At 37.9% G+C, this 27,192-nt stretch overlaps 1 protein-coding gene across 5 annotated transcripts in view; it reads left to right on the top strand.

Moving 5' to 3' along the window:
- Positions 1-500: 500 nt before the first annotated feature.
- LOC117715352 (solute carrier organic anion transporter family member 1A4) overlaps positions 501-27,192 on the top strand; it is a 55,566-nt gene continuing 28,874 nt past the window's right edge. For 2 of the 5 annotated variants that reach the window (XR_013112717.1, XM_034512127.2), the window contains exons 1-6: positions 501-636; positions 11,603-11,721; positions 15,143-15,284; positions 16,880-17,012; positions 21,077-21,183; positions 24,979-25,125. Coding sequence is in view for 4 of the 5 variants with exons in the window: in XM_034512127.2 (XP_034368018.1) it covers positions 11,662-11,721; positions 15,143-15,284; positions 16,880-17,012; positions 21,077-21,183; positions 24,979-25,125 (589 nt within the window). In the remaining variant the exon portion in view is untranslated. Of the gene's footprint in view, positions 637-1,240; positions 1,389-10,979; positions 11,141-11,602; positions 11,722-15,142; positions 15,285-16,879; positions 17,013-21,076; positions 21,184-24,978; positions 25,126-27,192 lie in introns of those variants that run through there. The other 3 variants (XM_076940767.1, XM_076940766.1, XM_076940765.1) reach the window with 3 other exon arrangements.

Raw genomic sequence — 27,192 nt, 5'->3', positions numbered from 1 at the left:
GTGGAAAATTGGCTTCTCCTGCAACTATCTCCTCACTCTCTACATAAGATTGGTACAGGAAGTGACAGTGATGCCATTAACAGCTGGCTCTGCTATAGGTAGAACTTATATTTTGAATTTCCTCTTCTGCTTCTCAGTTTAGATTTAGAACATGTCTAAATTGACAAACTGACTAGATTGCTGATTGGTCTATATTCCAGTATTATTTTGCATGATATAACCATATTAATGGGGAATTTTCTTGAATCAGATAAGGTTTCCCAGGTATCTGGAATGTAGAAAATAAAATGTACCTGTATATATCATACATAACAAGTGGAGTTTAGCATTGTCTCGTTTGGCTTCTGGTTGAAAGGAGCTGATCAAAATAAAATCACTTGCTAGGAATCAAACAATTCATTGTATTTTCACAAGTCCTTTCTTGGCAAGTCCTTCCTTGGCTTGGTATTGGTTGAAAGCATTTTAGCTGGAAGGCACCCAAGAAAGAGGCTGTCTTTCACAGTTAGAGGCAAATTGAGGATTCTGAAAATAAGTGCTTTTCAAAGGACTTTCGATGCTTTGACTTTCTTTTAGTCTCAGCTTGGAGAGGACCATCTTCTAAAGCATCTTCATGTATGGACTTCTCACTTGGCCATGGTAAAGCAAAGCCTTCATTTCCTTAATTCAGTAATGCAGAGTAGATGCAATGAGTAGCATGCATTTTCTGATACTGAGTGTGTGGATGCTGAGTGTGTGTAAGCGTGTTTATTCACTTTCGACAAAGTTGTATTCTCCTGTGATGAAGATATTATTAAGGACCACAAACCAAAGGGTGCCCACTCCTGAAGATTTCTGCTTAGTGAGTGTAGAGTCTCAGTACTGCAATGTAATCACAGTTCTAGATATCTGCTTTCTAGGATGCTCACCCACCTACCGAGAAACAGTACACTGTGTTCTCAAATAAAAAAGCAGATACATCTTCCATCATATTCCTTTAAAATAGAACAAGCAATGCAAAATGTTTCATATTTCTGGCCAGTTTTGCCTAAGAATGGGTCTGATGCACTCCTATTTCTCATGTAGATGCTAAAGAGGGGAGCACATTGCATTGCTGACTGCTTAATTAAAAGTGCAATGTCCTCCTTTCTAGCATTCATGATTGATCTGGCTTTATCTGTGCTACTGTGTGATCCTGGGTGCAGGAACCATTGTTTAAATAACCCTGTGCTAACCAAGGACACTGTTTACATTTTAAGCTGCTAAAGAAAGTGAAGATAGCTTTGACGTGGGAGAAGAATAAGTTCTCTCTTACTGATGAGTAAGGTGACCAGCCTGGGCTCAGACAGGGGTGAGGAAGAACAGAAGAAAGGCTGATGAGAAATTGCTTTATGTATGAGAAAGCGAGGCAGGTGAGGAGAGTTGAGAATGTAATATTTCAGCTATATTCGAAGTAGATTTGAATCATGAGTTTCCCTCTAATGATTCCTCTAAAATCTTCCTCTTTCTACCATTCTTTCCAAAATCAGTATCAGCTCCTCTCAGGAAATTAAGTGGACTTGAAGTTTTATGTGAGAGCCTTGAGTCTGGAGGTTTCATTCAAGTGTCTGCTCAGGACTCCTGAGATAGTCTCTGTAATTTTCATCCATATATTATGAACTTTCAATCCTATTTATACAAGAAGCAAGTTGAGCCTCAGCCTAAATGGTCTGATTTAATCACAGTGTATGTTTATTTATTTGTTTATTCATTCATTTATTTATAACAAATTTTAACTTTTCCAGAACAATAGGTTCCTGGGGATCTGGGTCCAAGCAACTTTCTCTGGTGTTTGAGCAGTCTTGAACGATTCAGCCTTCTGTAGAACAGCAAGCTTGTGTTGTTATTTGTTGAATATTTGTGTTTCATGAAGTGAATGGAACATTCACTTACATACTTATTGAACACCTAGTATGTGTTCAATAAGTATTTGTTGTAGTTGAAAGGCAGTAAAGAGAACTAGAGTCATACAGAATGGCTCAGAGCTCTGATAAATGTTTAAAACGATTTATAAACTTAGAGCCATTCTGTATTAATTGTAGAATAGACATTGTTCAGAGCATTTTCATACATTTGTACCGTGGACATTGCTGAGAAATCATATGGATATGTTAAAATAAATTTTGTAGATTAATTATGACATTAAAATACTTTGATAGTGATAAAAATTATTCCATTTTAAAGACACAAAATAGATAAAGTTTTATGACATTGAAATAGTTGAATATGGCTCAAGTCACCTTTCTGCATTGCATATAAATACTTATACTGACATATTGCTTGTACAGAGATTGACATATTCACCTATATATAATATGTAGGTCATAAATAACACACTTAGTTCTCTTTTTAGGTGTCTGGTCTTTTCTTAAACTCTACATTTTTAAACAGCATTGTTATATTTATCCACAGAGACTTATTTGTTGTTTTTACTTAGTTTGTTTTTAATGATTAAAATTCAGTGTCTCCCCAGGTTTCTTTGAAACAACAGTGTTTCACAGTGTTTCTCTTTCTGAGACTCCAGGGAAGTCTTGGAATGCAAAGAACTCAGGAAGTAAGCCTGGTCACACAGACTTTGTTGGCTCAGTGAAGCAGAGATTTACTACAAACACAATGGATGTCTTTGCATTTTTTTTCTTGTATTTAATCACATTAACATCTTAATATAGCATGAATTTGTTTGGGGTTTCCATGGATCAGAAGCTGAGCATATTTTCTTGGAACTTCTACTCATGATACCATAAAGCCTCAGTGTTATCATAAGTGGACTGCATCCTTCTGTGACTGTGGATCCAGTAACAAATGGAGAATGTGATGGGAAGACATTATATTGTTAGGTTATGTTGCACTGCACAGTAGTGGGATAGGCTTTCTCATTATTCTAAGTCCTTAACAGGAGCTCTTACTCTAGGATTGGAGGAAATAAACTGCTTTGACTGTAAAGATTGTGAGAGGGTCACATGGCCAGGTCTAAGGTTCTTTTAGAAATCTAAATGAGTCACTATGAAGACTCATTACTACCGACTCAGTACTACAACTGCAAAGGAAAAAAAAATCAATGTCTTTGCATTCTTAAAGGCCAAAGCTTTCCAGTGAGTTAAAAGGGTATCTCCTGGGTCTCACATGCTTTGACTAAAGAATAGAAAGTTTTATTTTAACTACATTGCCATTAGCTTACAGTCAGAGCCTAACAAGTTCCAAGGCTATCTTTAATATTTTCAAAGAATAAGTATGCATTGGCTTTTTTATTAGAAATTAATCAACCCAATCTCCTCTTATGGATGTATTTACAATGACAGTCAAACTAAAAAGACTTTCATAAGTAACTTTATAACATTTAAGATATTGTTTAAATTGTTCCTATTCAAGAGATTTTCTCTCTCTCTCTCTCTCTCTCTCTCTCTCTCTCTCTGTGTGTGTGTGTGTGTGTGTGTGTGTGTGTGTCTGTGTGTGTGTCTGTGTCTATGTGTCTCTGTGTGTTTGTTATAAATGTATTTATGGATTTGGGTGTATGTATTTGAGTATAAACATAAGTATGTCTGCAGGTGCACATGTACATATGTTTGCCAGCCTGATTTAGCTCTGGCCTCTGGGTTTTAGGATGGACTCAAAGTAATGAAGCTTAGCTTAGTTGGTATATTCTACAGGATCATGAGTGATGTGAGTGCTAGGACAATATAGCCTTCTCACAGATGGTTTTTAGTGAAACAGCTCTCCTTTATTGGGGGTTACAACTATATAAACCTTGGGGAGAGGTTAGCAGTTTAGGGGGTAAAAGTATATTATTGGCTGGTGCTGAGGTGCTTGGAATGCTTCACTTGCATGAAGAGAAATTCTAGGTGCTTGCTAGACATGATCTTATATAGAGAGAGGAAGCTAAGGCTATGTGACTACTTCAAGAGTGTCAGAGTTGGGTGTTGAACAGATTATGTTGCTGGGACATGCAGGCACAGAGCAAGAAGGGAACAGTTCTAACTCCTGCTGGTCTTATGATGAGATTTTTCAGGGTTGGGACATGTCTTGACCTCACTCTTACTACAGGCTGGCTCCTCATAAGGCTTGCTAATCTCCCCATTTTTGTTTTATAATGGGGAAGTGGTATGATAGTCATCAATCTCTGGTTTAGTGTTGAACCAGAACCCAATTGGCAGTGATTTTTGCAATGTTATTTATCTGCCATTTTAGAAATTGGATGAGGCAGGATGCCAGATGAAGTAGGGCTCCAATGGCCAGTATGGGGCCAAGGAGGTGCCTGGCAACTTTGCTGAAGATCTTTGAACATTTGTATTTTTGTTTCACCAGCTCATATTCACTGACATAGAAACATTATTCCTCCCCCAACATAATGCAAGTCCTTCTCTGTTCTGTAGTCATTAAGCCCAGAACTCTCCAGTTTTGGAGAACAACTCCCATTAGGTAGGTGACCTGTTCCTGGAGGGACTAAAGACTGCCCGTGGTTGAACCCCTGGCCTGTTATGCTTATCCTGAAGTTCTCATCCAGCTGTTGTGTCTGGTCCTTTTGTTCTGAAAACACACAAACTTTTGAACATAACATTCTAAGTATATTTCTGCATTAACACATGTATGGAATGTGGAGTGTGCACAATTTATGTAACAATGATTCTCTGCTCTGTGTTTGAGCAGGTAAAAGGAATCTGTCAACTTTATAAGTCTGTTGGGACTGCATGACCAGACTGTGACATAAATTTTCATCCATGCCATGTGAAACAATGGCACATAATAGTAAGTCATGAGGAACAGATTTGTTGGCTACACAGAGGCATTCGTGTCTCAGCTGATCTCTTGTTGTCTATGGAAATTGTTTCCACATAGAGGAAGCAGCATTTACATAACATGTTTTGTTGCTTTTCTATGTCTCTGTCTTTATGTCTACAGCCAAGATTTTTCGGAGGTCTCTCCTGACCAAATCTAATTTTTATTAGCTTTGAAGTCACATTTTTTTTTTTTTGCTTCCTTTTAAAGCAAGAGAAAAACTTCTTCCACACATTCCTTAACATGTCCTTAAGGTATATAAACAGAATTAGTCAGTCCTTTCCAAAATCTACTACTTTTTAGCAGCTGTGTTATCTTTCTCATTAATCTTCAAGAAAATTTGAATTTAATAAAGCATCATTTATCACACCTGCTTAGTGTAGCTGAGAAAGGAAACCTATGCTAACCTATGTGACATGTATAGAGAAACATGGAGAGGTCTATTAAAAAGGCAGTATTTTGGAGAATGGTGATGTTTCTTGGTGACCCTTAAAAATTTAATTTAAAAAAACCTCAGAAACTTTAGAAATTAAGTACCTGGAGTTAATTTAACTTCCATGAAGAAAATAAATCAATTTGGAGATTGCTAACTACTAGGATTATTATAAGCAGCATTAGTTATTAGAAAAATTCCATACATTACAAGAGATGACATTATGCCAATATACAATTTTTTTTGTCACAATAACAGCTTGCCTGTGTAAAATAAACTGGCCCAAATGAATAGTCTTAATTCTATACATTAATTAAAGACTAAATAATATAAACAAAATAAAAGAGGTCAAAATATTTCTGTATTAGTTGTTGTACATGTTAGATATATTGGTAAATAAAAAAGAAATGTATTAAAGTAACTTTTGCCTATTTTGTTAGCTTTTAATGTGGTTACTGGAAGATATAAAATTATACAGTTTACATTTTATTTCTATTAAATGGTGCCTTTTAAGATCATAGACTTTAATTAGGTTGATTCAGAAGCAATCCTATGTATGACAGCATGCCTATAGATAATTTCTCAAGAGCAATATAAAATAGAGTAGTATCTTGGCAGCATTTATCAATCATAATTCTGTAGTTTTATTAATTTAGTAATTATAGATTGCATTTGAAAAATGGTAAAATATGAACTAGTTGGTTCATTTTACACGGACCTTAGTAATTTCAGTTCTAAATGATAAAATGTTATTTTTAGATTAACCAAGTATATTGATCAAATTAACATGAGTACTGTTCAATCTTTTCTTAAAGGCAGACCTAAATCTATAATTGTTGATATATAAAATTTCTACAGATCAATACTCTATAGTCCCCTTTACCTGGGAGAGTGGATGCAAGATGATTTTCTGTGGTTTACAAGGTTTTTTAAAAAGTATATTGAAAGCTACATTGTAGAGAAGGAAATAGATTCAAACCTTTATGTTACAGTAGAACCTTGGGAAATGCTTTTGCATTTAAAGCATGAACATTCTTCAGTTTGACTGAAATCCATCAATGAGGGGCTTCTTTTCTCTATCCAGAATATTGGGTGTATATAGATTTAACATTTTTTAGCCTATACTTAAAAGACAAAGAAACTTAAAAATCCTTAACTTGTGACTATGATATCATCAGAACTCCATTGACCAACATAAAGACTTCGGACTTTATATAGTATGTTGTAGTAAATACCTCTGGATTCTTATCATCATTACCCAAAAATCCATACCAAAGTAATATATTGAGATAGGTTGCTATCTTAGAGAGGAGCTATAATATCATTTAAACCATTGATTTTTAATCTTTCTGATGCTGTAAATCTTTTAAAAATGTTAAAGAAGTTTAAAATCCCCCAATTGCGGGTTTGTAATATTAAAATAAAGTAGCTTTTAAGAGTAAAGATATAAAGCGTAACCATAAGTTATGTCAGAAGACAAAATAACCGAAATACAACTGAGTCAATCCATCAGTCTCCTGTAGTTTATTTTTATTTAAAGTCAATTCTCTTTTAGCCTCAGCTGATAATTTTCTTCAACTACTTAAGTTCAAATCATCTTATAAGATTTGAGATACATAACTTAGTTTTTGAGTGGTTAATTTGATAGTGGGTTGTAGCTGGTCAGTCAATATGTCCATGAATGGAACGCTGACAATCAGTTGTTTCTGCTATAGGTGGAAGGGAGGGTGGGGGTCTAAAGGAAGCAACAGAAAAATTCTAAGTTTTGGTCAAGTGGCATTGTTCCAAGCTAAGTCAGCACAAGCTGCAGCTCTAGCAGGAAAACTCCACCCATCATTCTTATAATTCTGGATTTGCAGCTCTGTTGCCCTTAGCTGCTAAGCTGCTAAGCAACAAGTTTGCTCAGTCTGCCCAGAGTGTTTAACTTGGCAGTGAGCATATAGTACAACCTGGGAAGATCCTTTCCATTCTTCCACCATCCATGCCTGGCCTTGGGGAGGGGATCCTGGAGGAAAGGACCACCCAGCCTTTTCCAGTCAATACCTCTTTCCTTTGTTTGTTTGTTTGTTTGTTTGTTTACCCCCTGTAAAGTAGACCAAGAAAAGAAGAAAGGAGCAGGGAGAGGATATGGGTGGGGCAGGGGGTGTGGTTTTGTGAGCGAGAGGTTAGGAAGACTGTCTCAGTCTTGAAGCTGGCTGAGGGGCACTCAGCTGCAATACCCTGCTGGCTGAACTGTGGAAAAACAGCATGTTTAAATTAGAGGTCTGCCAGAGTCTGACATATTCAGAGGCAGATGCCCACAGCTAACCACTGATCTGATCAAGGAGTTCCCAATGGAGAAGTTAGAGAGAAGACTTAAAGAGCTCAAAGGGTTTGTGCCCTCATGGGGAGAGCAACAATACCAACCAACCAGAGCTCCCCAGGGTCTAAACCACCAGCCTGGGAGCAGATAGGGAGGGACCCATGATTCCATCTGTATATGTACGGGAGGATGGCTTGTTGGGCATAAGTGAGAGATCCTTGGTCCCATGAAGGCTGATCACCGAGTTCGGGGGAATTCAAGGGTGGGGAGGTGGGAGTGTGAGAGGGTAGGTGGGGACACATCCTCATAGAAGCAGGAGGAGGGGGGATGGGATAGGAGGTTCCTGGGTGATGGGGGAATGAGGTAAGGGGATAAAATCTGAAATGTAAATATAATATAAAAAAATTAATGATCTGCCTTTGAGGGATCAGATTAGTGCCACCCTGGTGGACTGGGCATTAATTGGGAATGCCTGAAATTCGGGACCCTTGGCAGAGCCATGAGTAGAGGAAGTGGTGGAGCTAACTGGGAGATTAATTGAAATTTTTTCTGCTTTAGGGTAGGGTAGGAAGCCAAGGGTTTTATGTAGCATTCTCTCTCTCTCTCTCTCTCTCTCTCTCTCTCTCTCTCTCTCTCTCTCTCTCTCTCTCTCTCTCCCCAGCGTTGTGAAAAGTGAAGCTTTGCTGGCCAGTGGAAAAAGGAAAGGGGAAACCACAATGTGGGGATATGGTTCATCTACCATTGTAAGGGAGTCCTGGGGAGTGCAAGGTTGTTAGCTGCGGGGAGGGGAAGCTGATGGGGCTAAGGGACCATGGGGCTTTCTGGTGAGTTTCATTTTGGGGGATTTTAAGAAGGCCCATATTTTCTTAATCTGAGAGGATTTTGCTTTGTTCTTTTGTTAGTTGGATTTATTTTTTATTTATTCATGTGATCTTCATGATAGAAATCAAAAGAAAACCTCTGATCCAAAGAATAACATTCCTGCAGCCTGTCAAGGAATTCCCCAACAGCCTCAAAACATCAGCCTACTTGCAAGTTTTAAGAGGTCCAGCTACCACCCTGTGTGGTATTTACTGGACACTGTGTTGCCATTTTTGGTTTTGTTTCCTTTGATTTGTCTGTGCTTTTTTCTTTGTTGTTTTTGTTTGTTTGTTTGTTTTGGAGAAAAAGATATAGGAAGTTTTTGATGTCAGGGTTTAGGCCAGAGATTTAGGGACCTAATACTAGAGAACGCCCTGGTCAAAAATCTTCTGTTGACTCTTCAGTGTTTCTGAACCAAATGTGACAATGTAAACCAAAAACAAAAAAGGAAAAGGTAGACTACCAGTCCTCAAGGATACTTGGGATTTTGAGCTGATGCCAAGGTGGGGTGAGGGGGGTGGGGGGCTGGAGGTGGTCTGGGGGGGGTGAGGGGACAGGGAATGTCATTCACCCTTCCCTGCTCAAACCATAGATCCTGTTGTGGGGGTCGGCAACTGCTGCCTAGGATTCTGCTTCTGGCCTCAGAGTAGGCAGTCTGTAATTGAAGGAATGAAGCATGGTTGGGTGGGTGGGTCCCACAGGATCTCAGCTGGCATGAGTGCCAGGGGGTGGGCGGAATAGCCTTCTCAGAGATGGTTTTCAGAGAAATCATCTTTACTGGTGGGTAAGAAGAGCTATATAAACCTTGGGGAGTAGTTAGGGATGGGATGAATGTACATTATTGGCTGGTGCTGAGGTGCTGAGCATGTTTTACTTGTATGAATAGGAATTCCAGGTGCTTGCTGGAAATGTCCTTACAGGAGACAGGAAGTTAAACCTATAATTTGGCCACTAGACTATGTGACTGTATCAAGGGTACAGAGGTGGGGGTTGTATAGGCTACATGTACCAGGAGATGCAGGCCCAGAGCAAGGAGGAAACAGTCCCAACTCCTACTAGTCTCAGGATAATATTTTCAAGGTTTAGACATACCTCAGCTGGCAGAAGTCATGCAGGGTAGGCTGTGGCAAGCAATTGAGCTTCCTGGAGATGGCCTGACATTTTGTATGGCTGCGATGGGTGTGCTCTTTGAGGCAAGGACTCCAGGGACTTCATCCCAGGATTGCTTCTTGCTGATATGTTTTCCATGCTCCCCAGTGATGTGTCCCTCAAATATACTACATGGCTTAGTTTGTTTCCTGGGTCTATACCAACTCTGTTGTGCAGATTTTTTGCAGAATCAATAAGAAGATGAGCATTTCATAATGCTGTTTAGACAAATGGATGACTTTGTAATTCTTGATAATGATCTTATAGAATGCTGAATTCATTCAAGTAATTTTAAATTTTAAACGTCCTGAAAAAAAAAAAGCTACAAATAGACTTCCATGTTATGAGATAATTCCAAAAAAAAAAAATAGGCTTGGAGCAAATTTATGATTAAGGAAAATAGTCCTTCTAGGTTAGGAGTGAGGATACTAATCTCAGTAACTGAAAGTCATAAACTAGGAATGGGCAATTTATTATTGGCACAAGGACAGAAAATAAATGATTAACTAGTTTATCTATATAAGACTTCAAAATAGAAAAAAAATATAGATACAGGCAGATGACTTGTCTCTTGACAAAACCTCACTAACTTGTGATGTTAAAAACTGTTGCTCTAAACTTAAAATGAACTTGTGGATCTAGAAAATAGATAAGGAATGTTTAGTCAGATATGACTCTTAACAGAAAGACATGTAAACAATTCTGTTGTAACTTCTTGAGCATTATTGACTTATGACATGAACCACTGATTTAAACTTACTGTGAACTTGTGGAATGTAAAATTGCTTTGAAAAGCATGTATTCAGTTACCCTGCTGTAATGATTTTAGCTGTCTTTAAGATAATCACTTTCATAGTTGTGAGGTAATTTATTTAGACAGAGAACTTCTGTCTGACATGGTATAAAAACTAACAGCAAACGTAAAATGTGAAAAAGCCCTTTTCTGCTTCATCCAGTGTGCATGTGTGTGACTGACTTTCTCTCTTTTTCTTTCTCTTTGGTTCACGAAGAGTTGATGTGCTCCAAGCCTGCCTGTCACTTGTCCAGAAATCAGCCCCTGAGTTAGAGTAAAGAGCCCAAGTAACTAAGTTTATTTTCCTAATCTCCTGCTGCTATCAGCAGGAGTCAATTGCCACCAACTCTGGCCCCCAGAATAAAAAAAGAGTATTAATTGTCAGAAGCTATCAGCTCTGGCCTCATGGTATCAAGATAGAGTTAATTGCCAAAAGCTATCAGTGTTTGGCCCCACCAACTCTATATCTACTGCAGTACCTAGAAATCAAAGGTAGTCCTTGACACTCAAGCTCCCTCTTGCTAAGGGACTGGCTCTGCAAGTCAAGTGGCTTTCTGGCCCCATGTGTGTGCATATTATGAAGACCTGAAGGCAAGACCATAGGAGAGATTGGTACACACACTGCTATGTTTCCGCTGTTTGGGTCCTCCCAGGTTACAGGCCATTGCAGAGAAGCCCAGCTTTTTTGCTTGATTAGAATTCAAACTAAGATACTCAGTCACGTTTTACCCACTGATGCACCTGTGCTGGACAATTCTATACCAACTCTACACTGGCTAGAGTCGTTTGGGAAGAGGAAACCTCAATTGAAAAAGTATGTCAAGGAAATTGACTAATGTTCTACCCTGTGGTGTATTGACTTGATTGATGTTTGATGTTGGAGGGCCTAGATTACTGTGGGTGGGGTAAACACTGGGCAGGAAGTTTTGGGCTGTATAAGTAAACAGGCTGAGATTGTTTTTAAGGATCAAAGCAGGAAGCAGGGTTCCTCCATGGCCTCCACATTGGCGGTTACATCCAGGTTATGGCTTTGAGTACCTGCCCTGACTTCCCTCAGTGATAAACTGAGATATAAAACTCTAAACTACCATAAGCCTCTTCTTTCTTACTTGCTTTTGGTCCTGGTATTTTATCATAACAACAGAAACTCTGAATAAAATACCCTATCCCTAAGAGAGTTTGGGTTGTTTATCATTGTTTTATTTTTGGTTTTGTTTTTAAGAATGACTTATTATAGTTTAGTAAATAATTTAAATAGTAACTGTCTGCTTTTTAGGAAAGACAGCAATAAGACTGTTTAAAGAATAGACATCTGGAAATAATCAGAAGAACAACATGGAAAAATCTGAGAAAAGGGTTGCAACCCATAGGGTCAGATGCTTTTCCAAGATCAAGGTATGGATTGTTTCTATGTATGCATGTATATAGTCATAGAGGTCTTTTCAAACAATCATTGAAAGTTCTTAAAATATTACTCAGTTTGCATGAAATTTTCCAACACAAAAACCATTTATCAAATATGCTGTTATTTTCTTCCCTTAAAGAAGTTAGTTTTCTAATTACAGATATTTTTATCATGATTATTTACCCAGGAAAATTTATCATAATGATTTAGTGCAGTGGTCCCCAACATGTGGTTCATAACTCTTTGGAGGTGTCAAATGACCCTTCCAAAGGGGTCACTTAAAACTATCAAAACCCACAGATATTTGTATTACAGCTTTCAGCAGTATCAAAATTACAATTAGGAAGTAGTAACAAAAATAACTTTATGGTTGGGGTCTACACAACATGAGGAACTGAATTTAAAAAGTTACGAGCATTAAGAAGGTTGAGAACCACTGATTTAGAGGATATTAAAGGAGGGTGGGGTTTAAAATGTGTTAGATGTGTATTATGTTGTGGTTGAATTTAGCATGAGGTCAGAGGTCAATCTAGTGCTCAACCTTCCAGGGTTCCTGACATAAAGAAAACAGATCATTTGGTTAGCTGCTTTTCAGTATTTTAGATACAACTATTGTTCTTATAGCTCCCAAAGCATCTTTACATCACCAAATATGAACTTACATTAACCCAGGAAATTTGAGCACTGGTGGGTTTCTGCAGAGTCCCTCCTCATTCTTCTCTACGTTTCTGCCTCCTAAGTCATCCTATCAAATGCTCCTTTATTCACATGTAGTGGAATCCATGTATTAATGTAAAAGAGGCTTCAGGCTCAGTTCCTGGAAGCTGATTACCTCTAATGATGTACAAATTATTAGAACTCAGCAGAAAGGGGAGAGGGGCTATGTGAGTGGAGGACTGGGAAGAGAGGGACACACTGGCATCTGGATGTAACACAAATAAATAATTAATGGCATAAAAATAAAGTAAAGAAAAAAGGAGGAAAGAAAGAAAGAGAGAGAGAGAGAGAGAGAGAGAGAGAGAGAGAGAGAGAGAGAGAGACAGAGAAAGAAAGAGAAAGAAAGGAAGTTTTCCTGGACAGGGGAAATTGTGGCCTTTAAGGCCTTTAGTCATGTACACACTGGTGACCTCACCAAGTACCAATGCTTAGTTCTAATCTAGTGGCTACACAGATAGCCCAGATAAACTACCTCATAAAAACCAAACCAAAATTCATGAAGGTTACAAAAGCACTACTAGCAATTTGGGTATTTGTAGGGAAGACAGGAGAAAAAGAGAGAAATAATAATCCAAATATACCATATATGTATGAAATTACCAAAAAAATAATTTTAATCATTATAAACTATTAGAGAAAACAAAGAACAGCTTCTCAAGGAGACTAGGAAGATGCTTTGATCAACAAAGTCCTTACTTAGGAGCAAGAGAGCCTACTTCAGTCCTCAAAGCCTACATAACAACTAGGCATGGTGATAATAAGTGTAGTTTCAGCATGGAAAGATGGAGTCAGGAAAGATCCTTAGGGCTCACTGATGAGCCAGCCTTGCCTCTTGGGTAAGTTACAGGCAAATGAGAGTCTTTATTTAAAAAGAGAAGAAGTAAATTTTTTGAGGAATTACACTTGAAGTTGTCTTCTCGTCTCCCCATGTACATATACATACTGTTGGACGCCAAACTGTTTGTTGCAGCCTGTACTGCCCGTTCCTGTCCGAGGGTCAGGGTCTAGCGAGAGAGAGAGTGGGGATAAAGGGGAAGAGACGCGAAGAATGGAGACAAGACAGAGATTCTGATCAAGTCTCGTATCAAGTCTCTTTTATTGAAGGGAATTCTGAGCTCTTTATAGGCTTTTGCCACGTACCTTGTAGGCGCGTGGATACCACGTGCCTTGCAGGTGTTGATATTACGTAAGCCTTACAGGCGTCTATAGCGTGGACAGCACGTGCACCGCAATGTCTTGCAGGCATGGATAGCACGTGCGCCTTACAGGCATGTATGGCGTAGATAGCACGTGGACAGCACGTGAACTGCAATACCTTGCAGGCGTGGCCACCACGTGCACCTTGCAGCTGGGGGCAGTAAACAGCAACACAAAATATGTGGGATATCAGAGTGTGCTTCAGCTGTTGTAGGCTATTGAAAACCAAATCTTTCGTCAGGGTATATGGTTCCAGATGGCTGCAAAGTTGATCTAGCCGCTTTCTGCTAAAGTCGGCTCCCAACAACATACAAGAGCCAATTCCACACAAACATATACATATACACAAATACACATAAAGAAATGATGAAAGAAAAGAGAATTTAAGATAAAATGCTCTTAGAAAGCAGGAAAAGACTGCTCTAAAAGATTTTGCTTCAGACTCTATAATGCTGAGTTTAAATGTCAGTAGTACTACCTTCATAAATATGGATGTTATGTAATCTTACACCTGAATGTGCATGTCTGCAGGTTTATTTTCTTTCTTCTGCACAGAACCGAATGCTTTTGAGAAATACCAGTGGGCTCACTAATAATTAGCTTTCTTCATCAAAACATAAGAAAGAATAAATCTTCCCAATTCTGTTTTCTTTTTTTTTTTTAATTTGATAGATCTCACTTTTAAATATAGGATCTGAAATATAAAACTCATAAAAAATTATCAAGATTCAGTCACATCCTCTGAAAGATTTATAGTGGAGACAGAACATCTCTGACAATAGGAATTAGAAGACAACCGTCTATACTTTTGAACTATGCTGAACTTGTTCTCATTCTCCAATTCTCTTATTTTTTTTTCTGCATGTGTGCCTGCTAAGGGTTACCCAAATTAATTGGTGATTGTAATAATAAATTCATAAACAGAAAGTACTAATCTAGCAAATTATAAATTGAATATATAGCCATCCTTTATCCTGTACCCAAGGGACCCTAAAAATGTTCTGCCCTAAATTTATATGCAATGAACACGACTTGGACTTTATTTATTTGCAGAAATAAAGTGTTACAAAGAATATTGTGTAAGGAAGAAACACAGTAGGCTTGCTGCAGACATAATGCCTTGGTGTAATTCTATGTTCTCTTTCTTTCTTTCCTTAATAGGAAAACACTTGTCCTACAAATAACAGTATAGTGTTGAAGCCCCATTTTTACCTGAGTCTTACAGAGAACAACTCCGTATCTTTCTGTATCAATGAGGTACACTGATAAATGAGCCAAGCCATAACTATCAACAACACAACTGCTGACTATTCTAACCACATGTTCAGAGTGAGAACAGCAGAGCAGAGGAGAGATTACACTTTAGAGTTTCTTACACCGGCAGCAGCTGTCTATGTTAAATACAATAATCAGTCTCGTGTGGAGGCTTTTGATTAGTAGATGCTAGATTCATAATCAGAAAAAAATTTCTCATTTTTTCTTAAAATTTTTTCCTAGATGTTTCTGTTGGCATTAACATGTGCATATGTATCCAAATCGCTATCCGGAACTTATATGAATTCCATGCTCACACAAATAGAGAGACAGTTTGGTATTCCCACATCTATAGTTGGGCTTATCAATGGAAGCTTTGAGATAGGTAAGTTATTTTTATGTTTACTTATTTTTTATATATTAATATTTCCTTATTTCCTACATTAGATCATTTAATATGACTGAGATCTATGCTTTCTGAAATTGATTGGTAGTCTTGGTTGCTGTGAAGAAGCCACTATTTAAGTATTCTCATGATGTCCACTAATGATTGCCACACACTCTGACTGTCTTTATCTTTCTTTTCCCCTGAGGGATTCAGCAGATTTAGAGTATTAATATCTAATTCTGTTATTTGAAAATTCAATGAGAAGGTAAGGAATTTTTGTGGCCAATTTAGAAGGTGGCTGTGGGAACCTGGGAAAATTTCTATTCCCAGGAAGAGAGCAAATGTCTCTTCCACATCTATGTCTGTGAGGTTCATGGCTCTCCACTCCTAGCCACTAGGGAAGACAGGGAATCTTTCCTATGTTTGAGTTTTGTCAGACACAATTTTTAAGAAGAATGGATGAACTCCAACTCCTGACTTGGTATGATAAACTGGGATACAAGAGTACAAGGTGTGAAAGAAGGAAATATTCCCTCTATAAACCAAGTGACATGGAACCCGTGGTGCATGTTGTCTTGGGTTTATTCAAAGATTTTACTTTTTTTCTTGTGAAATTGTCATTAATGTATTTAATCCGAAATAGCAAAGAAAGTTATCACTAAGTTGCCCAGGCTAGTCCTGAACTCACTCTGTGGTGTAGACTGACTTTGATCTTTCAGTCTTCCTTTTCTGGCCTTCTAGAAGCTGGGAATGAAAGGTCTGTGCTACCAGGTCCAACTTGTTCTTTCAAGTCCCACACATGTTAATTGAAAGACTCTTTGTCAGTACAGGGCATCCCAATTCTTTTTTTTAACCAAGCTTTCTCATAAACCAAAAAGATGAATTTTTGTTTTAACTTCCAACTCCTGTGATATAGGTTTACATTGGATAATAAGTCCAATTTGGAGCATCAGGACTCTGAACAGTATTATGTGGTCTAAGGAAAGAAGTGACAATAGAAGCAAGCATTCATCTTGGCCATGTTGAACAATAAAGGTGTTTTTAAATAGTATGTTAAAGACATGAACCCATTTGATTCTGAATTGAGCAGGCCTGAGAGGAGATTTCAGAGGTGACATGCAGGCCTACACTTGCTTTTGTATTCATTTACAAGGACAAGATAAGAGTGTATAGAAACGTTCATACACACAGAATGATAAATATACTTCTGTTAGGATACATTTTTTTTACATAATAAAAATACATAGAACATCCTAAACATCCATCCCTGTATTCTTTTTGTTTTGTTTTTTTGTTTTGTTTTGATTTTTGTTTGTTTGTTGGTTTTGGTTTTTTGAGACAGGGTTTCTCTGTGTAGTCCTGGCTGTCCTGTAACTCACCCTGTAGACCAGGCTGGCCTTTAACTCAGAAATCTGCCTGCCTCTGCCTCACAAGTGCTGAGATTAAGGGCCCGTGCCACCACTGCCCGGCCCATCCCTGTATTCTTAATGTGGTTGTGAAACAATGAACCCTGAGTCTAAAAGCTGGAGGTTCTGTTGACTAAAAGTTGGCAATGCTTTAATAAAACATGCATTCTCATTTCCCCCTCCCAGGAAACCTTTTGTTGATTATATTCGTGAGTTATTTTGGAACAAAACTGCACAGACCTATCATGATTGGTGTAGGATGTGTGGTTATGGGCCTGGGGTGTTTCTTAATATCGATACCTCATTTCCTCATGGGCAGGTGAGTATTCCACTCCTTGATGTTATTCTCAGGTCAACTTTCACCTACAGGAAATGAGGCTCAGAATTTCCTCTCTGGGAGAAACAATGCTACCCAAAAATACACAAGTCTAATATGGAGATTAAAGTCTTTGTTCTGCCAGTATCATTTATGAATCTTGTGGCCTCAGGTCTATTTAACGTCCCAACTAATCTACTTGTGAAGTGGGGACTTGAGGCAACTTTTTCATGAAGTTGAAACACATGAACACATTCTCAGAATCTGCTAATGCACGTACTGAGTCATTCCTAAGGACTATTTAGATACATTGGTTACAAAATATCTACAGTATGACATAATCATGCGTCACCATATAATATAATAATGTAAAGGCTGATTATCTTCATGTGTACTAAAGTAACTTACATGGAAAAATTGAAGTTATGTTACTTTTTTTGCCTCATTTCCTGATTTCTGCTTTCTTTCGTTTGTCTGAGTGTCTTGTTAAATTTTAATACTTTTTGTTAAACAATATAAAAATTACTATTTACATTGACATGACTAAAAATATTTCTTCCCATAGGACCATGCTATTTTTGTTATAGAACTTTTTTTTTTTTTTTTTTTTTTTTTTTTGGTTTTTCGAGACAGGGTTTCTCTGTGTAGCCCTGGCTGTCCTGGAACTCACTCTTTAGACCAGGCTGGCCTTGAACTCAGAAATCCGCCTGCCTCTGCCTCTGCCTCCCAAATGCTGGGATTAAAGGCCTGTGCCACGACTGCCCAGCTAGAACTCATTTTTTAAAACTTGAATTTAGTTCTTAGTTCATTTTTTCTATTTGATTGACTTTGTTTGTTTCTCTGAATATTAGACAAGTCCCTCAGCAGCTGGCAAATTGAACATCTCTCAACACATACATTGTTGTCATGGGGATATCTCTTGCTATTGTCTCTTATACCCCTCCTGCTTGTGAACTACAAACTTATAGATCAGCTCAGTGCCATGTCCTTGGAATTCTCCATCTGATTTTTGTCATGAATTTGTTTTTCTTCTTTCCCTCTTCTATTTCTTCCCCCTGCCTCCCTTTCTTCATTAATTCTTTCTTATTTCTTTCCTTTTTAAGATCTTTTATCTATTTTATGTGTTTTAACTGCACATCTCTGTATCAATAAGTCAATCTATCATATGCATATATATGTAACAGACACATACATGTGGCATATATACACACACATTATTTACATATATATATATATATATATATATATATATATATGCCACATGTATGTGTCTGTTACATACAAAAATGAGAAAAGGATGGCGGACCCCTGGAACTTGAATTACAGATGGTTGTTGGCTACCATGTGAGTGCTGGAAAATGAGCCCCGTTCTCTTTAAGAGCCCTTAACCACTGAGCCATCTCTCTAGTCCCACTTTGATTATCTTAAAAACAAAACAAAACAAAACAAAACAAAACAAAACAAAACAAAACAAAACATGGTCTTACTATGTAGTCCGGGCTTGCCTGAAATTTATTTTGTAGCTCAGGTTTACCACAAACTCTTGGTGAACACTTTGCTTCCGAATTCCAAGTGTTGCTATTCCAAGGATGAGTTGTCACAATGACCCTGCTTTGCCTCTTTCTTGCTCTTAATTATTCACTGGAGGAGCATCTTCAACCAAGTTTTGCTCTTTACTCTTTTACACTTTATTCTGTAGAGGAAAATTTTTCCTTACACAATTTAAGGATTTTGTTGCAAAGTTTGTAGATTTCGGAATCAGAATTAGTATTCTAATTCCTGAACCTATTTTGGTTTTTTAGCTTTTAGCTCCACGGTCTGAAATTGATAGCTACTGGTATAATTCCTTTGCCAGCTCTATCAGGTGTCTTCACTCAGGACATTTTGTGAAGTTTTTGCCCTCTTTTCTTCTTCATACTATGTTCTTCCTCGACTCCCCTCCTTTTTCTGCAGCTGCTATTTGAACAACGTCACCCTATGTTTTATTCATATTTTGCCATCTTCATTTTCTAACTTCATGTCTTCTCATTTCCTTGGTGCTTCCTGGGAGATTTAACTTTTTTATCCAGTCCCTTGAATGGGAATGTCATATCTATGAAATTTTGTTGTCAAGGATACCTCTCTACGTTGTGTATTTCTTCTGGAGGAACATCTTATTACTTTGTCAAGAATTCAGTGACTGTTCCTGTATGACTCTCTTCTTTTGTCACCATTGTCTCTGGCTCCTTCAAATATAGCTTTTGTTTGTTTTTAACTTTACTGTAATAACGAATTCCCATGGTGGCCTTGGCTATCTGTTCATATCTAAGAGAAAATAATAGAATGCTAACTGGAAATTCTTTATACACGTATAAACTTGGTTAATGGGGATCTTCTGTCTTGTTCAGAAGAATAACTCAATAGGTAATTGAACATGGACTGGATGACTTTGAGTTGTCTCTAAAACCTGTATAGATCTAGGAAGGAATTCTCTGCTCTTGTCAGGGGATAGAAAGTTCACTACCAGACAGAGAGGAAGGAAAAGATAATTTTTTTTCACAGGTTTTGAAAAAGTAAGGACCCTCCCTTTTGGTCTCCATGTCCTTGTGTACCTGTGTGAATCCTCCTGCACCTGTGAGCATTTCAACATGGAGAGTTGGAGGACAAGTCTGAAGATCTATCTATTCCTTATGTGTACGTTAACTGTAACATTAGATTTTGCCTTATGTGCCCATCTGGGTCCTTCATAGAGAGTATCTTCTTGCAGTCTTTCATGGAGGCCAAGGATGTATCATGTTGCTCTGCACAGCATGATGGTCATGTTTCCCTGACTTTCTGATTCAGTGGCCATTTGCATATCCACATCCCAGTCTCAAAATTGGAATGTCCAGGCAGTTGTTCTAAGGAAAAGTTATCAAGTATAGCTCCATACTAATGTTGAATTCATTAGCCCATTTTTTCCCTCTGGGTTTCTTTTATCTAAGAAATCCAGCATACTTTCCAATGGACAGAGACTTAGATGAACACATTTTTCTCTATGTTTACATTCTATTATTTTTTTTTAGGACAATGATCCTTGGTGATGTGTTCAAGTTAAATGTCCACATTTTATTGGCACTTTTTGTCCCACGACACTGTTGTCAGGTGATGAATTCTGTAACACCTAGTTATAATATGTAGATTTTTCTTCTGTTGGAGTTATTGAACATGTGAAAGAACAATTGTTTGAATTCTCAGAAAGGAAGGATAGGGACACAGCTCAGAGAACCCAGATCACGTGTCCTGTTTTGTATCATTTGTGTTGCTCTAAAGAGTTTGTCTTCTTCATTCTACTTTATTGTGTCTTATTTTTTCTTGCTTTTGTTCTTTTCTCTCACACCAATTATTTCTAGGAAAGTGTCATTTAGAAATCACGGCGAGTTGATATTAGAAAATCTGAAAGCTATGTCACCTACATGGAGGGACTTGAATGCTAACTATAAATAAGTTTCACACTTTTTTGATTATCAGTATCTTTTGATGATATTGCCTACTTACTTTTATTCATTTGTTTTTGTTAGTTTGTTTTATTTTTTTTCAGAAAAGTTAAAATCCGTCCTAAGCTGGCCTCAAACTTGATATATAGCTGAAAATGGCTTTGTGTTTTTGGTTCTGATGTGTTCACCTTTCAAGTGCTTTGGTGGCAGGCATGGGCCACTGCACCAATTTTATGCAGCTCTGGCATTTATATCTAGAGATACCTGGCCAGTTTAGTGTTTTTTAATTATTTATTTGCTTACTTGCTTATTTGTATACCTGCATTTATGTACACGTGTGTGTGTGTGTGCGCGCACGTGCGCAGGCATGCACACACACTCCTGTGGGTTCCAAGTAGTGAACTGAGATCATTAGGCTTTTGTACCAAGTACTTTATCTGCTGTATCATCTTGCTCACCCCACCATAGGATTCGTAATTATTAGACTGGCTGCTGTGGAAATGTCTTCACTGGCTCTCAACCCCCTGTTATCAGGGAATCAGGAGTCAGTAGTCTGCAGATGCTCTCCTTGCACTCAACTCCTGACAGTGAATGTTTCCTGTGTCCACACAGATATGAATATGAAACAACGATTTCACCTACAAGCAACTTGTCCTCAAACAGCTTCTTGTGTATGGAAAACAGATCCCAGACCTTAAAGCCAACGCAAGACCCAGCAGGTTGGTTTGTGCTTCTAATTCTTTTGGGCTAGAGACATGAAAACAGAATGCTCTTTTATGAAGGGCTTTAATATGGCACTGGATTTAGTAGAACATGTAAGACAAATGAACAAAATTTATTTCCCTCTTCAGGGAAGGGACATGTCTAAAAATCTAGCATGCTCTCCCTCCTGAGTCTGAATATACTTATTAAGAATCCTTTGTTTCTTAGGCAACATTGTAGAGTTCCTAGAAAAGAAAATAATTTAGAAGAATGGATTTAGACACACTATGTCATTTGTGGTGGGTCTAGTTTGTTTTTCTGTAGTAATAAGACCCTGACTAAAAGCAACTTGGAGAGAAAAGAGTTTATCTAGTTTCCCAATTACAGTCCACTATGAGGGAAGCCAAGGCAGGAACCTGCAGGTACAGACCAAAGCAGAAACCACTGGTGAATGCTGCATCCTAGCTGGCTTCTCTGGCTTGCTCCTTTATGTCTATTATACAACTTTAGACCCACCTTCCCAGGGGTGGTACCACTCACAGAGTTTATGTCATCTCACATCACTTAGCCAAGAAGTAGAGTGCATTATAGACATGCATACAGGCCGATATGTTGAAGGCAATTTCTCAGCCGAGATTCCTTCTTCTTCAGTATGTCTAAATTTGTATGAAGTTGACAAAAACTATCCACCACAGTGATTAAACAAATAGAAAATACAGCCAGAAAAAAGCTTACCTGGATCTGTGCTGTGTACCAAGCTTTCTTTTTTACCCAGAACTTGCCTTTTAGTCTCTGTTTCCCTCATTAACAGAAACATTACTATGCAGCTCAACTGAACAGTGTGCTTCCTTTATTTCCTTTTGGCCCAGGCCTCTGATACTGGCTCAAGCCTATTCATCTGCTCTAGTAGTTATGTTCACTGGGATTAAAATCCAAAGGAAGAATTTAAGGGAGAAAATCTTTGTTTTCTTTCACAGTTTTAGAGGGTCACTTGGCCCCATGTTTATGGACAAAATATCACAGTGACATGAGTGTTGGCTGATACTGGTCTTCACTTTTGCTAGGCAGAAAGAGTAGAAAACAAGATGCAGGAAGTGGTGAGATAATCTTTGTGACCATGCAACCCCTATGACCAACTTCCTCCAAATAAGCCCACCTCTTACCTTTTAGTTCTGCTCAACGATCTAAGTCTCATGACATCAACAGATCAGTGCACTGATTTTGTCAGTGCCATGATGGCCTGTCTCTGGATAAGCCCTCATAGACACAGTGAAATTTTTTGTAAATGTACTGCATGTATTCATTGCTTCTGCATGCATTACTGCTTCTATTTTACTCTGATACACACCATGATGAAAAGAACGTATACAAGGAGGAGTTCATTCCTGTTTATAGTTACAGATGAGAGGTTCTCAACATTCCCAATGCTGCAGCCTTTTAATATAGTCCCTTATGTTGTGTTGACCCCAACTATAAAAATATTTTCTTGCTACTTTATAATGATTGGTTTGTTACTGTTGGGAATCATAATGTGAATACCTGATGGTCTCATGTCATCCACTTAGGTAACTTAGAGGGATGAGAAGCAATCATGGAAGGGAAGCATGGTAGAAAGAACAGGAAGCTCAGAGCTCATATCTCAGCTATTAGCATAGGACAGAGATAGAGAGAGCAATCTGGAAGTGAGGCTTTAAGCTCCTGAAGCCTGTCTCCAGTGGCATGCATCCTAAACCTTTCCAAACAGCACCACTAACTGGAGACTAAGAATTTAATACCAGAGCCTCTGGGAAGTATTTCCACTCAAACCTCCGAAGTATTCATACAGAGGGCCTGCTTTGGTTCTAGCACTGTCATCAGGTTACTTATGAACACCTGTAAGTCCAGTCCCAGGGAATTGGGTACCCTCTTCTGGCCCTCTTGGGCACCTGCACACATGTGAACTCATGAAAGTGCACACATTTACATTTTACAAAGTGTTTTTAAAGTTACATATTGTAAAAGATCCAACACATTTCCTGAACATTTAGTCTGGAAGCAACTCCTCAGAATCATCTCAGGCCAGAATATCTCCATTTCATGCTGGATTTTTATGCCATAGAAATTGAAGTAGTCTCTAAGGCTTGGATTGTCACTGAGTTCAGGAAATCTGTGGAGATCAAACTTACTTGAGAGTCAAAGAGCAGCCACGTCTGAAGTTCCCATCCATAGAAACCTTATAAGCACAGCAATGTGATGTAACTGTGTATGCTTTTCTAAGTCTGACCTAGTTCCTAACTAAGGACACAGAGGATTGTTTTTATTAACAATGATTTTGACCTTAGTTTGGCTTGTTCCCTAACTAGCTTTTAAGATATTTTAAACCATTTATTCTATTATATGTCTGCCAGATGGCTTATTAGTTACCTCTCCTCAGTTTCATACATCTGACTTCCTCTGAATCTGAGTGGGACTTGTCTTTCTTACCATTTCTACCTCCTTCTAGAATTTCCGTCTTCTACTTCCTCCCTTTGCTATAGTCATCATATTTTTTATTTTGCCCAGTCACAGACTGCCTTAGACAGGAAAGGATAGACAGTGATATATCTTCACACAGGGTATATAAACATTATGCCTACAATATGAGAAGGTAACCTCTATACCACCATTATCACTTCCTGAACTGTCTTTGAAAAGTCTTCCCTTTGTTCTTTTTGCATTGTAGTGAAAATTAATATCTCCTCATGTGCGGAGCCCCAGAAAAGCACTTGATTCTTCTAGTGTCTGACACTTGTCTTAGCAGAGGGTTAAGCATCTCCCAGTGGTCTCTAGACAGAAATTGTCATGTTTCTTAAAGAGAAGAATCTGAATTCCTAGATATATAAATTGATTTTACTGAACTAGGAATTGATAAGTTATTCCACATGGAATAACTAAGTTATTCCTGACAGTTATTCCTCGTGGCCTAGTCGTACTTAGGACATATACAGGCAGCCACTGACCAGTCCACAGGAGGCGGTACATTGTTCTTCAGTTCCCTTAAAACATGATGTCATAGTTTGCCTCTGGAGTGGCAGTTCATTTAGCATAGAATAAACTTGACACCTGCATGCAAACCTTCAATGATTTTCCCTTCTGCCTTCCAGTTCCCTTTGGCCTAGTTTTTGACACTTAGTTGATTTCCTGATACAGCAACTGTTAGAGTACTTTATTGATAGATAATAAGTGACAAAATTTATAGAAAAAATAGACATTTACTATTCACTTAAAAATTTAGTTTCTAAAACTGTAGAGAATTCAGACTTCCACCAAACTTCTGTCTGTGTTATATAAGTACAGCAGGACTTTTCAGAGACATAGACACGTGCATGCTCATTTTCCCTTCCTCAAAATTGTAGAAGAATTAAATGAGGCAACACACCTACTACCTAACTGGGTCCTCTGACTGATGTAAAACTGAGACCCTGTAGATGAGTGAAATTCATAGCTTTTAGAGTTTATTTATTTCTGTGGTGTATATTCTCACTATTTATGTGTTGTCTCCAAAATCTGAGTTGGGAAGAGGTATTGATCTGTAGTCATCTCTCTCACCCAAGTGGGAATTGGCTCCAGTATAGCACTTATACTCCATTGCTGAGTATTCTTTCAGAGTACACAGTAGAGGTGACTCAGTTATTCAGAGCCATCATAGTAATATAAGTCCTTGAATGCTTATCATGAGCTTATGACTTAATAAAGCCTTACGCAAAATTTTAAATATTTTGTAATACTTTCAGTTACTTTCAATAACTCTTGACTGTCAAATACTCATACAGTTTTCTCTCATTTTAATGCAGAGTGTGTGAAGGAAATGAAATCATTAATGTGGATATATGTACTGGTAGGAAATATTATACGTGGAATGGGTGAAACTCCCATCATGCCATTGGGTATTTCCTACATAGAAGACTTTGCCAAATCTGAAAACTCTCCTTTGTATATTGGTAAGTTTGAAAATCATTCTTAGCATCATCCTTAGGATAACAAGTTCTTGGAGTGTAGAAATCAATTATTGATTTGGATGCTTTGTGGTTTCCAAAAGGTAAGTAGAATGCTACAGCTCTGTAGGTCATGAGATTGTTCAGTGGGAGATTGACTACTAGCTCCAGACAAGGCCTTCACCCATCTGCTTCTCACTGTTGGAGAGCCTCAGATCTGCTGACCCTAGAGTCCTCTGATGCCACCACACTCTCTCTAAACTATTAACAGATTCTTCAATATTTCCTGAAAAATGTTTTTAGATTCAATTGTTTTTTTTTTCTATTTTTGCTACTTTTAGGTCTTTATCTATAAGTTACTGCAATTTCATCATTGGCCATTTTGTGTCTGTTGTTTTTTAAAATATAGTTTTACTTTTACTTTTTTTAGTCACTCTCTTTTTGTACGTGTGTGTGCATGCATGTATGTGTGTGTATATGTGTGTGTGTGCATGTGTGTGTGATGTGCATGTACATGCCAGTGTGGTAGTCAGAAACCAGAGTTTTTCTTTTAGGAGTTAGCCTGGAGATTGAACTGTTGCTTTGGATTCAGGTTCAGTGGACAAGTGCTCTTATCTGCTGAGCCATCTGACCATCCCTGTTGTGTTTTCTCTTGTCATATTCTCTTGCAGAGTAAGCCTTACCAAACACTGTTTTAATCATGTCTTGTCTATCATGTTCACCATACCAACTGGCTTCTTATCAGCTGCTCTCTGTACTATTCCAGGCTCTACACTCTGATCTTTTATAATGTTAATGATACAGTTTCCTTCTTATTACTCCTCAGCATAGACAGGTTTCTTCTTTATATTATCGAATATCCATGTTTATTCTTATGGTTGTATTCCTTTAAATTACCTTTTTAAAAAACCTCTAAGCATCCCTCAAGCAATAGCCAATTTACTTTTCACCTCATTATGTTGTCTGCTAGATGATTTGAGTTTACTATGAATAATGTACTTATGTTCCTGAGTAAATCCATCCTTACTTGATTATAAACCAAGGGCTTTGTATACAGAGTTCTTAATTAATGTACACACATCACTTAGAAAAGAAAGAGTGGAAGAGATGTTAGAAATAGGCTGAGTGTTAATCAAGCTGAATTAAATTGAAAATAACTTTTAGTCACATTTTAGAGACTTATTAATTTGACAATAAAATTTTTAGTATTAATCTAGCCATTGTCTTCATATCTCTCACAGACATATAAAGAATAAAATACAAGCACTTTTCTATAATAAATTGTTATAATATCGATCTTTTTATCAAAACTCCAGAGACAAATTATATACAAATATACATAAAGCATAATAACATAACTTGTATATTTTATGTTTAGTACATAAATAGCTAAATTTTCTAAAAATAGCTATATAATCATATAAATATTATATATGGATATATAATCAAATAACTGTGAAACAGAAATTAGAAATATAGTTTTGTATATGGTTCTGTAACTGAAGATATACTGAAGCCAAATATAAAATCTGAAAGTTTTTGATGTAGACAATAAGTTAAACAAGAATCAATTTGTCTTGGGATGGCACATAAGTACTGAGAATCCCTAGGTCCACATACTTGGAGATTGTTCTACTTAGTATGTGGAGTGAGAGGAGGAAACTTCAACAAAGGGTATCAATGGGAGCAAAGTAAATGATAAATACACAGTTTGGAGAAAGTGTTAGGAGGAAGCAGACAGAAGAGGAGTTGGCCAACACTATCAAGTGAGTTAAGAAAGTAAGAGTCAAAAGTGTACAGAAGCCAAGATGGCTGAGGTATAAACAGCATCTGCAACAGGCTAGAGGCAAAATCAAGGCAAGTCTCCCCAGCAATCCCTGGCCATGGTAGCCAGCACAAAGCCACAGCTTATAGCTTCAGTGGTTAGGAGGGGCTCAGTGCATGGATGAGAGATACCACCAACAAGCACAAGCCCTCTGTCCATTTCAATGTCAGCCCTGTAGCCTCCATGAATGAGCCTCTATATTGGAATCCAAGCCCAAGCCAGAGTGCTGCTGTGCTACAAGAAGGAGT

This window comes from Arvicanthis niloticus, chromosome 9 (assembly GCF_011762505.2).
Source record: "Arvicanthis niloticus isolate mArvNil1 chromosome 9, mArvNil1.pat.X, whole genome shotgun sequence".
NCBI classification, from domain to species: Eukaryota; Metazoa; Chordata; class Mammalia; order Rodentia; family Muridae; genus Arvicanthis; species Arvicanthis niloticus.
This window is presented reverse-complemented; position numbering and strand designations above follow the sequence as displayed.